The sequence below is a fragment of the Pelecanus crispus genome, chromosome 2 (assembly GCF_030463565.1).
Source record: "Pelecanus crispus isolate bPelCri1 chromosome 2, bPelCri1.pri, whole genome shotgun sequence".
In the NCBI taxonomy this organism is placed as follows: domain Eukaryota; kingdom Metazoa; phylum Chordata; class Aves; order Pelecaniformes; family Pelecanidae; genus Pelecanus; species Pelecanus crispus.
In genome coordinates this window covers 26,279,974-26,294,863 of record NC_134644.1, presented here as the reverse complement: position 1 = coordinate 26,294,863, position 14,890 = coordinate 26,279,974, and the positions used below count along the sequence as shown (strand labels likewise).

General features: G+C 48.6%; 1 protein-coding gene across 1 annotated transcript; it reads right to left on the bottom strand.

Moving 5' to 3' along the window:
* Positions 1-2,270: 2,270 nt before the first annotated feature.
* Positions 2,271-4,046, bottom strand: FZD1 (frizzled class receptor 1). Its single transcript, XM_009492796.2, has one exon. It carries the CDS (start codon positions 4,044-4,046, stop codon positions 2,271-2,273), a length of 1,776 nt encoding a protein of 591 aa, XP_009491071.2.
* Positions 4,047-14,890: the final 10,844 nt, after the last annotated feature.

Genomic DNA, 14,890 nt, shown 5'->3' with positions numbered 1-14,890 from the left:
GCCATATAGCAGATCTCTTCTTGGATTTCACACCACTGACCATACCCTGTCAGAGATCTTGAACAGTTTACATTACTTCTTTTGAAGGATTAATCTAGACCGGCCCAGAGATAAAAACCAAAATGCACAATGAATTCCTACACTGAATTCCAGCTTGTTACTGTGAACTCAACATAAGAAAAGAAAAAAGGAATCCCACACATCTTGTAGTATATACACCGCTTTCACACAGTATTTGAGTTAGTCAGAGGAATACGTAAAGGGACAAGATAGTTTTGTACAAAACCTCAATTTATTTCAGAGAAATTAAAAATATGGTATTTAATATATATAAATTTCTATTCCTCTATAAATATAGATGATTTTGTGATAATGAACAGAAATAAATGCATACCAAATTCAAATAATTTTGCATTTCAGGGTATGGTAGCCATAGATAATGTTTATGAACCTAAATACAGGCATTTGTAATATAAAGAAAGTTTAAAACAATACAATCAGGAGAGAAGCATTCTGCTGTTTTTCATACAGAGGACTAAATATTCAAATGCATCTGTTGAAAGTTACAATTTTTAATCTTTTCTTTTTTTGTACTAAGAAGTACAATCCCACACCCATACAAGGTAGTAGATGTACTGCACACATGGTATCTTATCTTTGCAGTATGCAATGTTATTACTGTACCGAAAAAAAAGAGAGGGGGGGAAAAAAAGACAGCAGAGGCTCTTTAAGGTCTCACATCCCACCAGAGTGCTTAAACATTCTGGTTTTCTGTCTCCCTTTGTTTTTACTACTGGCAAAAATCATCACACTCTCATAATGTGTAATGAATTAAATGTCAATGAATTCAAATTCAGGGGAATGGCAATGGCTCCAATGTTTCCCAAATGCAGAGCCAGCGTATGGATATAATTAAGGGGGGGGGGGGGAATCTGAATGCTGCGTTTTATTCCGATGAAGCTTTTTTTTTTTTTTTTTTAAGCCGAGCCCGTATTTCCTGATCCTGCTAACCCCAGCCCACGGCAGCCCGGCAGGGAGGGGCCGGCGCAGCACCCGCAGGCCGCCCCCGCACGGCCCCGGCCCCGGCCTCGACACCCAAAAGCGGGCTTGGGGGGAAAAAAAAAAAACAAAACAACAACCAAACAAACACAGCAAGAGGGAAGTTCGGTGTATCTCTGTCCCCATCCACCTCCGAAGCCGTCGGACGTGCTACAGGTGCAACGGTGTTAAACCTCAACTCCTACGACAAAACAGGCCGGCTCCTCCTCAACTCCCCGGTGCAGTTAAATAAATGGTAGCAAACGGGACGAGGGCAGCCGGCAGCCAATCCCCCCAGCCCCGGGCACGGCGGGGAGGCTCTGCCGCCACCGAAAGGCCGGGCACCCCGCCGGGCAGGGCTGGATGTTGGGGCAGGGCTGGATGTTGCTTCTACCCCCCCCCCCCCCCCCCCCCCCCCAGCAAAAAGGGTCCGGCGGCTCCCGCCACGGTCAGCGGGGCTCGGCTGCGGCCGGCCGAGGCGAGGCGAAGCGCCGTCCCTGCGACATGGCCGGGCGGCTGGCTCTCCTCCGCCGCCGCAGCGGGCCGGGGCCGGGGCCGGGGCCGGGGCGGGAAGCGAAGCGGCGCTCCTCCCCGGCCCCGCCGCCGCCGCCGCCCTGCCAGGCCGGGCCCGGGCCAGGGCCCAGCCCGCCCCAGGAGGCGCCGCCGGCAGCGGCAGCCGCCTCGCTGCGGGCCCCGCTGCTCCTGCCACTGAAACCCCGAGCAAAGCCATTACCAAACCTGCGTGGGGGAGAAGAAAGGGGGTTGTTTTGGTTGCTCTCACCGGCAGTTTTTCCCATCCTGCCCTACGAAACAAAAATCCAACGCCTTTTTTTTTTTTTTTAAATTAAACAAAAAAAAAAAAGGGGGGGGGGTGAGGAAGCGAAATCCGCAAACGGGTTAAAAGTGTCCTAAATAATTAAAAAAAGTGAGATTTTTGTAATTTAAATACAAATATACTTACAAAATCTTACAGAGGCTATTTACATCCCTCTCCCCCAACCTGACAGTGCGTTCAGTTCCTACAGGAGACAGCCCGAGAGGAGCGGGGAGGGCAGAGCCGGGCGGGTCCCAGGCACCGGGGTCCCCGCCTGGCTCGGCCTCCGCTCCCCACCGCCTGCGGAAGCGACTTGCGGTCCCCAAAGTTTGCCCAGGCGGGATAAGGAGCTGCTTCCCAAGGCAGAGCCCCGCTCCTCCGGCCACCCAACATCCCCCTGGCCCGGCAGGCAGGGGTCTCAGACGGTGGTCTCGCCCTGCTTGCTGTTGGTGAGCCTGGTGTAAAACTTCCTCCAGGAGTTCAGGGTTTTCCCAGACCAGATCCAGAAGCCCGAGGTGATGCCCACGATTAAGGTCATGAGATACTTGATCATGAAGACGGTGAAGTCGGGGCTCATTGGCGGGTGGTGGCTGCTGTGGTTGTTGGGGCAGGGGATGGCGTAGCTCTTACAGCTCTGTGTGACCCAGCTCCTCTCCCACTGTTCCCTAAAAGCTTGCTCGTAAAAATAGCAGGCAATGACGATGGTGGCCGGCACTGTGTAGAGGACGCTGAAGATGCCTATCCGCACCATGAGCTTCTCCAGCTTTTCCGTCTTGGTGCCGTCGTGCTTCATGATGGTCCGGATCCTGAAGAGGGACACGAAGCCGGCCAGCAGGAAGGATGTGCCGATGAACAGGTAGACGAACAAGGGGGCCAGCACGAAGCCCCGCAGGGCGTCCACGTTGTTGATGCCCACAAAGCAGACGCCGCTGAGGACATCCCCGTCCACCTGCCCCAGGGCCAGGATGGTGATGGTCTTGATGGCCGGCACGGCCCAGGCGGCCAGGTGGAAGTACTGGGAGTTGGCCTCGATGGCCTCGTGGCCCCACTTCATGCCGGCGGCCAGGAACCAGGTGAGGGAGAGAATGACCCACCAGATGGAGCTGGCCATGCCGAAGAAGTAGAGCATCATGAAGAGGATGGTGCAGCCCTCCCGCTTCGTGCCCTGTGCCACGGTGCGGGAGCCGTCCTCGGCGAAGCGTTCGTTGCAGACCACCCTCTCCTCCAAGAGGAAGCCGGCGATGTAGGCCACGGCCACCGCCGTGTAGCAGCCGGAGAGGAAGATGATGGGCCGCTCGGGGTAGCTGAACCGCTTCATGTCCACCAGGTAGGTGAGGACAGTGAAGAGGGTGGAGGCGCAGCAGAGCACCGACCAGATGCCGATCCAGGTGCGGGAGAAGCGGAGCTCTTCGGGCCCGAAGTACATGAGCCCGTAGAGGCGGCCGGGCTCGCAGGGCGCCCCGCAGTCCTTCTCCCCCAGGAAGCGGTAGTTCAGGTAGGAGGGCACCTTCAGCGCCCGCGGGCAGGAGAAGCGCCCGCGGGGCTCGCCGGGCCCCGAGCCCCCAGGGCCGCCGCCGGCGCCCCCGCGGTGAGGGTTGCTGGTCCAGCTCTCGGGGCGCAGGGCGGGCGTGGGGGTGCCGCGCTCGGAGGCGTTTTGCCCCACGCAGAGCTCGCCGGCCCCGTGCACCGGGAACTTCTCGCAGCGCAGCGTGTCGGGCCACTGGAAGCCGAACTTGTTCATGAGGGCCTCGCAGCCCTGGCGGGCCCGCTCGCAGAGGGAGCGGCAGGGCGGCAGGGCCTGCTCCAGCACGGTGCACACCGGGGCGTACATGGAGCAGAGGAAGAACTTGAGCTCGGCCGAGCACTGCACCTTCACCAGCGGGTAGAACTGGTGCACCTCCAGCCCCGCGTCCTCCTGGTTGGTGTGGCCCAGCAGGTTGGGCATGATGGTCTGGTTGTAGGCGATGTCGGTGCAGAGCGGGATGGAGATGGGCTGGCAGTAGCCGTGGTCCGGGATGGAGATGCCCCGCTCGCCGTTGTACTGCGGCGCCGGCGGCTGGCCCCCGGCCGGCAGCGCCGCCGCCCACAGCAGCAGCAGCGGCAGCCGCGGGCACCGGCCGCCGCCGCCGCCCGCCCGCCGCCCGCCGCCAACTTCCCCGCCGCCGCTCGCCGCCGGCCCGCGCCGCTCGGCCATGCTCAGTCGGTGCCGCCCGCCCAGCCGGGCTCCCGCCGCCCCGCCGCCGCCGCCGCCGCTGCTCCTCCCGGCCCGAACTTGCGACTCATGAAGGGAGCGGCGGGCAGGGACGGGGCAGCCCCGGCCGCCACTCGCGGGGCCGCGGCGCGCAGCTCTGCCCGCACCGGCGGCAGCGCCCGCCGCGCCTCCGACTACCGCCGCCGCCTCCGCCGCCGCCGCCGCCGCCTGACCATTTGTGCCGGCCCCTCGAGCCCGCGCCCCTCGCCGCGCCGCGCCGCGCTCCCTCCGACCGGTTTCCAGGCGCCCCGCAGTCTGCCTTTCACCGGGAGGGAGGAGCCTTGAAACCGACGCCGAACTTTCCTGCGTAAGGGACCGTCTCCCAACGCCTCGCCCGGGGGCGGGCGCAGGCGGGCGCGGGGCTGCCCCGCACCGCGCACAAAGGCGGCGGCCGCGGCGGCGGCGGGGGTGGGGGGGGGAAGGGGGAGAGGAGGGGGAAGGGGGGCCCCGCCGCGGGGGTGGGGATGGGCGGGGGGGCCGTGCCTTTTCGGTCGGCGGCGCGGAGGGGCAGGGGCGAGGCCGGGCGCGGCGGGGAGGCTCGGCTGGACGGCGGCGGCTGCACGGCGGAGCCGCCGGGGTGCCGCGGTCAGGGCTGCCCCGGGGGGTGTGTTTGGATTCCCCGGTGACGACGATAGTTGAGGGCGTTGAACCGCGCACCTCGGCGGGGTCCAGGGCCCATCAAACTCGGCGTCTCCCCCCGCGGAAAGGCAGCTGCGCTCATTTCGGCTCCGTTCACAGCCCGGCGGGGGCCGGGGGTCGAGATTTGCCAAATGGCAAAGGGCGGGGGGCAGTGGTGCTGTCCGGGGTCCGCTGCAGGCAGCAGTGACCGAGCGGGGCGCATCCTGGCAGGGCTGAATCTGGAGACGGGGTCATTGCGGTAACTTGGGGCGCGGCGGCGGTCGGGAGGCCGAGGCCGCGGTGTCCGCATCTCGCGCCGGCAACCGGCGATGTGCGAGTGGCCAAAACTCGCCTCCCTCCAGAAACGCTTTAAGCACCTCGCTGCCGACTTATTGCCTGTGTTTTATGTGCGTCTGCCCTCTGTCATGTCTACAGCAGCAGCCTGAGATACAAAAATAATCACAGCGGGGCTTTCCCGTTCCCCTTCCTCCCTCTGCCCAGTGGGCAGCTATTCCAGCTTGGTCCAAGACGGATGCTGCGTGGCTTGCAAATACCTCCCGTCAGGTTTTCCACGTTCACTGTATTCCCGGGAGGGGGTGAATGGGCATACAGTGACCCCCAACAGTGGCCATTTCTTTCTGTGTGGCTAAAGCCCCGTGGCTCGCGCAGAACGGAGGTCCTGTTAGCTCTTCCGAAATGCATAGTCAGGAAAAATGATGGAGGCTGAATGGGGGATTTACTGTGCTCGCTGGAATTCAATAAGAATAATAAACCGTGCTCCTGGAGAGGAGGTGAAGGAGAATCCTACCACGTTCTCCAAACATTCAGTAACTGAGCCTCTGCGTCATGGACGTGAATGTCCTCATATTTGTCCGATGGTTAATGCTGCCATTCAGAGCTGAGCCAGGCATGAAACTTCTCCGGCCAGCTGTCTTCCTTCTCTGCAGCATGCTCCCACCCTTTCCACTTAGTACACTAATGAGCTGCAAAAATCCATTAGGAATAAGACAAGCCCAGCATTTATTTCTAGCTGTCACAGGTGGCAAGGGTTAATAAAAGACATCCGTATTTCTTGGATAGCTACAGATAAAATTTGGACCATGCTATTTAGGCCACTTTCTTTCTCCCAGCAGTGCTGTCCCACATTCAAACTAATTAATAGCAAGATCTATGCCTTGTAACGACTGCAGGAGCGGGATCATGTTTAGAAACTGCACAACCTTAGATATGTCGATTGCTGATGCCCTGGTTTACTGAGGTTCATTGAGTTCTGTCAAGAACTCTCTTCTCGGAGGACTGTAGTTCAAAAATGATATGCACAAATGATATCTTTTTCCATCTTCTGCTGAAAAAAGTTTGATTCCTTGCATATTGTATTTACAGTTTGAAGCTACAAATTTTCCTCTTCAGATCTACATCAGTAATTAAAACTGCTAACTCCTTTCTAGCACAAACCCTAATTTATATTCAGCCCTAAATGACAGTATTGTTTTCTTATTCATTCTAAAACAATTGAACACTGGATCTTTGGATAGGAACACATATTATACATGCTCTTTCTCATAGAAAATGAGTGTGAGTTTCTAACTAGTCTCGGGAAGCCTCCACGGTCTTCAGACCTGGGGACACATCACACAATGCAGGAAAGGTACGTAAGATGCCCAAGTCCATCATCAGCTTGCTGAAATTCTATCTACGGGGGTCTGCATTTGAAATATTTAGGAAATACTCGCTTCTCAAACTGAAAAACACTGAAGAGTCACTGTTATAAGTTGCTGTGTGCAACAAGCCAGAAGATTGTTCTAGGAGAAAGATGCGTGTATACAGGACAAGGTTTGTACATGTAGGTAACAGCCTTTTTCAGACCAACTGGTATAGAAGGAGAAGTAGACAAATTTCTGGGTTAACAAGCTATTTTTTTTTGTTCTGAAGCAGTTAACTACCAAAGCTAAATGCAACTTGAGAACAACTGCTTAGAGCTTAGACAGGGATGTATCAGTGAGACCAGCTCAGAAAGAAAAAGTGGAAATGGCAATGGATGGGATGTTGTGGGGGGAAGAATGAGGGTTGAGAGCTGGTAAGTTCAGGCAAGTTCCTAGGACTTGCTGGTTTTAACTGTTTAATGATTTTTCACGTAACAGAAAATCCTGTGTGGAAAGAATCTTCCCAGAAGCACTTGTCCTACATTTCAAGCACCCCAAACCACAAAACTCATCATTAGAAGTGTAATTCTCTGTGGTCCAAAACAGCGGATCAGTTTAAACCGTGCTTGAGCAAGAATGTTAAGATGTGTTGATTCCCATCCGCTACTACAGCAATGAACTCCCTCTGCCATCAAACCATCAGCATCCTCTGATCCTACATTTGCAGTTTCAGGACTGTAACATACTTCATCCTGTACACAGCTGCCTTCCTGGTAGTTTTTGCTGCTGAAAACGACCACTCAGCACCACCATGATCTCCCAGAGACGGTCTTTATAGACCAAAACACTGTGCTGTTGGTGAGGGAGAGTTTCTCACAAAACAGGACATTCCCCCTCTGATCTTTGAGCCCTTATCCTTAAGGGAAACTACAGAACTCGTCCCACAGAAGTGAACATGGGAACTGGGTTTCCTAACTCTGCCCAACACCCAAACCCGGGGATTCAGTAGATAGAGATGCTGGTCTGATAGTAAATTATAATTTCCCTCTGCTTCCATCCCTCTGCTTACCTATCTCCGAAACAACAGACTTGAAGGTAATTGTCTCTCCTTTTTGCTTCGCTAATAAATGCCACTCTCTCTCCCATCCTTAACATTCTCTGCATCATTAACATCATTAACGTCCTCTCTATTCTACAGCTACCATCTTCTTCCTTTCAGAGCTGGCTTAATTAATAAATATCTTAGTAAATGTTAAGCAATTGTTCTTAACTGAGAGCAGCAGCTGGTGTTTCTAACCTGAAGAAAAGTTTGTAGGGCCAAAAGGTTGTCTTAATTTTTCCACCTATATGTCTTGGTCTAAAAAACTATATTACTACTTCATACAACCCTAGTACTGCACATCACATCCACAGGAGACTATCACTGTGTGTCTGCCTTGTTCTTTTAATGATTCCTTAGGTATCCACCATGGGTGATAGTGGGAGAGAGGAGACTGGACTGGATGCCACCTTTGCTTGGGTCAGTGGAATGGTAATCATGTTCTTACACAGGCAAATAGTGCCTTTCTTAAAGCACAGGCACTCTTCTTTCCCCTTCCTGTGGAAATACGATCTTCCATTCTGAGAGAAACCAGAATTTGGGCATTAAAATCATACCTTAAAAGAACTTTTACTTCAAAACAATGTGCTGTTGTTACAGTAGCCACTAGGGGAAATGAGGACTCTGGCAGGTGGGAGGAGTACCGAGCTTTGTCCTCTTATATTGTTTATATCCCGGTAACATCCTCACTATGCTGCTGTCCTCGGGGTGCTGTTTTGTACTGTTTCTATGGGGGATGGGGGTGACACAAATCTTTGGCCCCAAAAAATGAAACTGTCTAAATTTTAAATTTTGGAAAGAAGCCAAAAAGTAGTTGCAGTATTTTCTTGTTTTCCTCTAAGTGGCTGGCAGAAACAGGATAGAGTGAATGCTGCCTTTCCATAGCATTTAAGGAAAACTTGTTTCTCTAGAGGAAATTATTCAGCTTTATCTCACATGCTTATGTTACATACAGAGAATGCAATATAAGCACAAACTATATTTGTAGTAAGGCTAGTGACCACCCAAACAAATGAAATCGAAACACAGACAATAACATAAATGTATGTTTGTCCACCAAATGAAAGCAAAAGTTATGTTCAGATAATTAGCTTTTTAGCTGATTCAAGATTTCATTATTTAAATGTCAAATAAGGGGTTAGAAGTATGATCATCATAATACAGTGTGACAAGCTTGATTTTTGTCTCCTGTTGAGCATGAATCTTGGCTGATAAGAACAGTTAATGTTGGGGGGGCAGGGGTGTTAGTTCTGGATGGAAAAAAAGGATTTTTGATAGCTTGGTAGAGGGAAGGGTTCAAGCATGTAATCTGTAATCTGTGAACTAGTGGGTTCCAAATGAGACAGTACAGGTCCACAGCTTAGGTGGGTCTCATTTTGGCAGCTCTCTCTTCAGTGCTGGCAGTATACATCACAAGTACTCATGATGCACTGGCAAGGATGCTTGCTGAGGAATCGGTATGAACAGTGTAAATGCAGTGAAACAAAGGAAAGGTGATTATAATGTTTTACACCTCAAATTGTAACATGAAATAGGATACCCCGTTACATTGCCATATGAAAGCTATCTTATATTTCTGGTGATAAAGTCTTTAATCCAGGTAACACAAACTCCTTAAACTAAGTTGTTTGACCCTAGAAGTTGACACACAGATCTACAGACCAAAATTCTGGAGAAAATTATCTGGACAAGAACTAAGCAGCTTTTACAGTTGCATGGTAAGATGTTTTTCACTTTGCAACATGCCAATGACATAGCCATCTGCCCCAGGGCCATGGGCCATAGCATCTCACGGATTTAGTCACAGAAGAACAAAATCCTTCAAATTTAAAAGCCTGCCTTGGACATTGACTATTTCTTGGAACATCTAGAAGACTCTTGGAAGAATGCCTGTGCTGACAAAAATAACAAACACATGCAGCCATTGGCAAAGAAAATCAGTAGGAGCTGAACACAAACCCTAGGCGATGGTGCAGTCAGCAGCCAGAATACTTACTGCAGCAAAGGGTCTCAAGGCTGTACAGCCAAGCGCTCAGGAAGTCATCTCGGTGCGGAGGCAGTTGTTATTAACAGGCATTTGACAAGATACCAAGTAATTCTCCTACCATCGGGTGGCCCAGGTCATCTTACCCTCAAATTCATCCCAGATGCCTTTATATGTGCCTTTTTATTAATTGGCTGTATTAGTCTGTGATTGTCAATTTAGGTAAAAATTGTACTTTTATTTGTATTTGGGGGTTGTGGGAATAAGAGAAATAGAATGGAAATGCAGCTCTAGCCACTAAAGTCAGCGGTAATTTACTCCTGCTGTGTGACACCTATTGTAACCCAAACTCCTACCGTGTAGCATGGGCTAGGAATAAAGAGCAATCTTTGACTAGCACTCGTGTAAGTCAGCCCCCCATTACAGTGATTTTATATGCTTTAAAGAGGCACAAGGAGAAATGGTATGCGGAGTCAAAGCGGACTACAAAGAGTCTCTTCCTCCCAATACCCACAGCATTTTTCCCTTAATGCTGTTTATTCAAGATAGATTGAGTATGTGGAGATTTGATTTGGTTTTCTTTTCTCTTCAGAAGAAATGTAGATGATCCCTTGCAAATTAAAGCCGTATGTTGCCTGCTTTCCCTGACATGTTCTGCGCTGGGGTGAGAGGCGCAGGGGCTGCAGCCTGGCTGCTGCTGCCAGAAGTTTTCCGGAGAACAAGAAAAAGCCACAACTCTTAAAAGGGCAATTGCAGATCACAGCTCATTTTGTTCAGAGAGAATGCGAACATTTTTACTCTCTTTTTATTTCCCTTTCTTGAGTGAGTTCTTCTACGGTTACATACAGTGCCTGAAAACACAGCCTCTCTCTTGTTCTTCAAACACAGAGGGGCTGATTTAAGGGCCTAAGCCGGCAATCCTTACTCCCAGGAGCAGACCTGCTGATTTCACGGATGCAAGGGAAGTGAGTAGAGCTTCACAAGGCTGTGATGCAAGGAGAAGCTACGTGATGAGCTTTTACTTCTGGTCTGACACTGCTTTTGCTGTGCTTTAAGTACATTCCTTTTAGTGGAATTACTCCCCATTTCCAATGATGTAAATGAGATTCAGATCATATTTTCTGCATTACTATTTCCAGAGACACAAATTGAAAAGGTATGTGTGTGAGGTGGGGGGACAGAGTGGAGGAAAGTTGTTTTTCTGTGTCTCTTAGGTGTGCATGTATTTTCCATGACTGTTATTGAGAGAGTGAGCAGGATGAGATCAGAGCAGGGAGTAATTTGCAGCCTGCATCGGCCTTTCTCCGTGGAATGTGGCTTGGTACGTATTAAAGGACAATCTCAACTTTCACTTTAGAAAAAATCTTTTGAGCTTTTGCTTTACTTTGGAAAGATAGCTTTAAATATTTAACCAGTGTAAACAGAGGCAAACTGCCCAGCAAGACTAAAAGGAATGTGCCACTAGGATCTGCTTGTAAAGCACTTCTTCTCCCCTAAATATGTTCTTCTTCATATAGGAGGGGTCAGCTGTACTTTGAAGTAAATTCTTTTCAGAAACTTTGGGCTGGTTGTGTGAAAGGAATTGTCTTAAGGATAGATAGGCTTAGTGTTCTAGACCTTCCCCCAATTCTGCAGCTGACTTTTCCAGTTAGCATTTCCCCTGCTCTCTGAGCCTGGCTGCACAGCAACTGCTCAACACTGCGGCACTTCTAGGAGCGTATTGCATATCTCACGTGGGCCCCAGATAAACCATCCTTAGCCTGATCCCACAGTGTTCAAGAAGAGAAAAAGCAGCACTTCAGAGAAATCTCAAAGGTCATGGTAGTGGATGTTACCTTAAAGATGATGAAGTTGCATTCGCTGTTGTCACAGGTGGTTATTCTGTACAGCTCACATACGCAATCACAACATATAGCCCAACTGCAAAGTGTTCACACCTCTCCTCCCTTAGCATCCCTGTCAGAACATTAAACTATTGGACATCAGTGTGCATCTGGACTCTTTGCTTCTGGATTTTGTGACGTCTCTGTTTTCCATAGTGACTAACAAGATTGTGTAATTTTTACTGGATTTGGACTTATCTGTGGAAAGCCACACATTTACCATCTGCAGGGATGGTTATTGTAATTCTGTGTTCTTTCATACAGTATTGCTGACATTAAGAAAACTATCGCAGAGTTCCCAGCACTGAAGACCAGCAGGACAAGCCACATCATCTCAGTGTCCCAGGTCTTCTGTTCCCTTCAGCTGGCCACATGCCGAATACAGGGTCTATCAAGGTTTACTTCCTTATCTCAAAGTCTCTCACTGGACTGATCCACGTCATGTCAGGGATGGTTGGTCTCAGCAGCCGCAGCCCCATGACAGCAGCGTACCACTGCAGTAAGACCCTCAGCCTCAAGTCTGCTCGGCAGGAATCAGCCCATATGCAGGAGACACAGCTAGTGCAACAGCTGGCTGTCTAAATCTGTAACATCCAGAAGATTCTGGCATGCTTATGTACTTCTGTATTTTCAGGGGAAAACACCTCTTTTTCCTACTTTGACTCAGTGGTAGTCACACCATTGGAAGCAAGGTCCAGTCACACCCTTGGAAAGCAAGGGAAATTCCATCCTTACGTATTCTACTGGGAGAGTGAGGGAGATGAGGACTTCTTGTTTACTCTTCAGTTTTGGAAGTTCTTTAATTCATGAGGAAGGATATACATAAAAATATGAACACTGAATAGAAAGCAATAGAAAGGGATGGGAAGGAAAAAGAAGGGATGCCTACCTTCTGGCTCTTACATGGTGTTATCAATTATTGTAGAAATCATTGTTAAAATGCAGGAAGCACTTTGCTGATGTGTTTCTTTCAGACATTGTTGCTCTGACACTTATAGCTAGACAGATGGACAAAGTTCATATTTCTGCAAAGCCATTGAATTTTTGTATTTCTATTTATATACTTTTTTACAATTATATAGCTGCTTCTTTGAATACATCATGACTTTTTAAAAATTCAGACTCTGATTTAAATATTTGCTTAAAAGTCAGCAATACAGTGCGCTGTGCCTACACATGGATCCTTCCAAGTATGTATGTGATGACAATTAAGAGTCGGAGGTCTGGGTCCTCTTTTTGGCAAAGAAGGGCTAGCAGCAGCTCGTCCTAAACTTTGTCTACACCACTGCCACAGGAAGCAAAAGGGTTTACTGAACTGCACTTTTCCCTCCTTCTTACAAATGATGTATTTGTGGCTTCCAGGGTGCATGATACAAAGATTTCATAGTTGGAGTTGATCTGCAGTAGAAGTTAGGCTGCCATGAACCCACAGCCTTGAACCCATGTCTCTGGGATATGCCACCAGTCAGCATCATTTGAGCCTTTAAAAAACTGTGACAGAACTGTGTTCCCCCATAATGTGTTAAATAGCAGCAGACTTAAAGATGCTTCAAATCATAGCAAGCCTAATTCTGAGCCAATGTAGCACTTAGAGTGCCAAGAACAGGAGATATCTTAAATCTAATTGGTTTTGCCATGCCTACTATGCCACTTATCTTAGTTTTTGGTCTGGTTTTTTTTTTTTTTTCCTTTTGAAATGCATAGCACTAGGGGTATGGGGCTTAAAGGCTTGTCTTATTTGGGAAAAAAAGTGCCAATATAAAACTAACCCCCTGTGTAGACACTCTTATTTCAGTTTAAAAGTGCTTTTCATGGAATTAGCAAGTTGATTCCTTGCTGACGTAAACTTAATCAATACGAGGCACTCAGCCTAATAGAAATTTATCTCCGTGATGGGGTTTCACCAATTTCTCTACACGTCTTTGAAAAACCATTTAGTTAAACCAGTTTCTTCAAATTGTCAAGTCCGCACTCATTGAAGATTTGCAGTACAACATTGTGGCCAGCTGAAAAATGAATCACTTCAGTAAAATGTAAAGAACTCTTTGCCTTTGTACGGTGCCACTCATTAGAGCTCTGAAAGCTGCAAATATCAATAAACTTAGAGCAGCTTTGCATCCACGTTCTTAATCCCCATTTTCTAAGTGCAGGAACTTAAACGTGGAGAAATGAAGTGTGTTTCCAAGGTCAAAAAAAGAGTATATGGTAAAGCTGGAGAGAAAATGTACAGATGCGGTTTCAGAAACAGACCAAGGGCTTCGAATAGCCCTGGTCCCAGCATCCTTCAGGGACCTTATATGTAAAAAGTGCTGGTGCCTGTGCTTTCTGGTAATGAGCCCTTTAAAATCAGATTGCCAGAGTTGGACAGATGTATCCCAGAATAATGAGTCTGTTATCTTTCATTTGAGTTTTGTAAATACAAGACTGACTTTTTCTTCTTGAAGGAAGATCTGCCATTGTAATAATATTACCACCTTAGTAAATATTTATTTCTAGTGGTATCCTCCTTTAGCTATAAACATAGACGTTCTAATCTCAAATTCTAAGGCAAAAAGGATATTCTACCACTTGTTATGGCTACATCAAGTATATTTTTTCTAGGGATAAACATTTCAAATATTACTCTGTGAGCAGAGCTTTATAGACTAGGAAGAGGACCGTGGTGACGGTATTGATGCAGTACTACCATCCATTTCTGGAAAAGTGGTTGTGGTCCAAACAACCACTCTGCTCTGTGTTAAAGCAAGTTTATTCATCTGAAGCCCTGTAAGTGATGGGTCTGGTCACAAACAAAACCATACATTAGCTCTGTTGGAAAAAAGATGACAATGTCGGTCTTATGAGCTTGCATTGATCTCAGCTCAGGCTGAGGTTCAGCTGGAGTGAGTAATGCTGTGGAACAACTGATTGAAAGGTAACTGCAAGTCAAATAGACCACAGCTGATGTTTTCACCATGGAGTGCTTGCTCACTCTGTTGTTGTGTGACGCCAGTAAAAATTACTGAAACTTAAAACACAGTGAAAACATTTTTAAAGCCTGAAAAGACCCCTTCCATCCTTTGCCACATCTCATCTTTATACCTTGAAATCTATTATCTGGAATTCAGTTACACCAGTGATTTGCCAAAAGTGTGGATACTTACAAAACGTTAAGCTACAAAGAACTTAGCTGTACAGTACAAATGCAGTCTACAATTACGGTAATTAAAAAGGGAAGCTTGAGGCAGAAGCACTTTAAAAATATTTGCAGACCTATCAAAAGTCTTTCTGTGCCCCTATTCCCAGAGTACTTGGGCACCTCAGCACCTCAAAATCTCTAATGTGTTTCTTCTGAAAGATAAAAGTACTGCTCTGTCTTCATTTTAGAGAGGGAAATCTGAGGCACGAAGAGATTAAAATGACCTGTTCAAAGTCAGGTAGGACGTCAGTGATAGAAAAGGGAATTTAACCTAAAGCTGGCACACACGTTTCTTTTTCCTGAGGCCTATCTTTCCTCCCTGGAAAGCTTTGGAGGGCTGTGAATCACAATTGTTTTAAGCCCCCTGAGGGAGATGGTCCCA

What these genes read in the sequence shown, in the direction of transcription:
- FZD1 (XM_009492796.2), bottom strand. Translation starts at nt 4,046, where the DNA reads ATGGCCGAGCGGCGCGGGCCGGCGGCGAGCGGCGGCGGGGAAGTTGGC.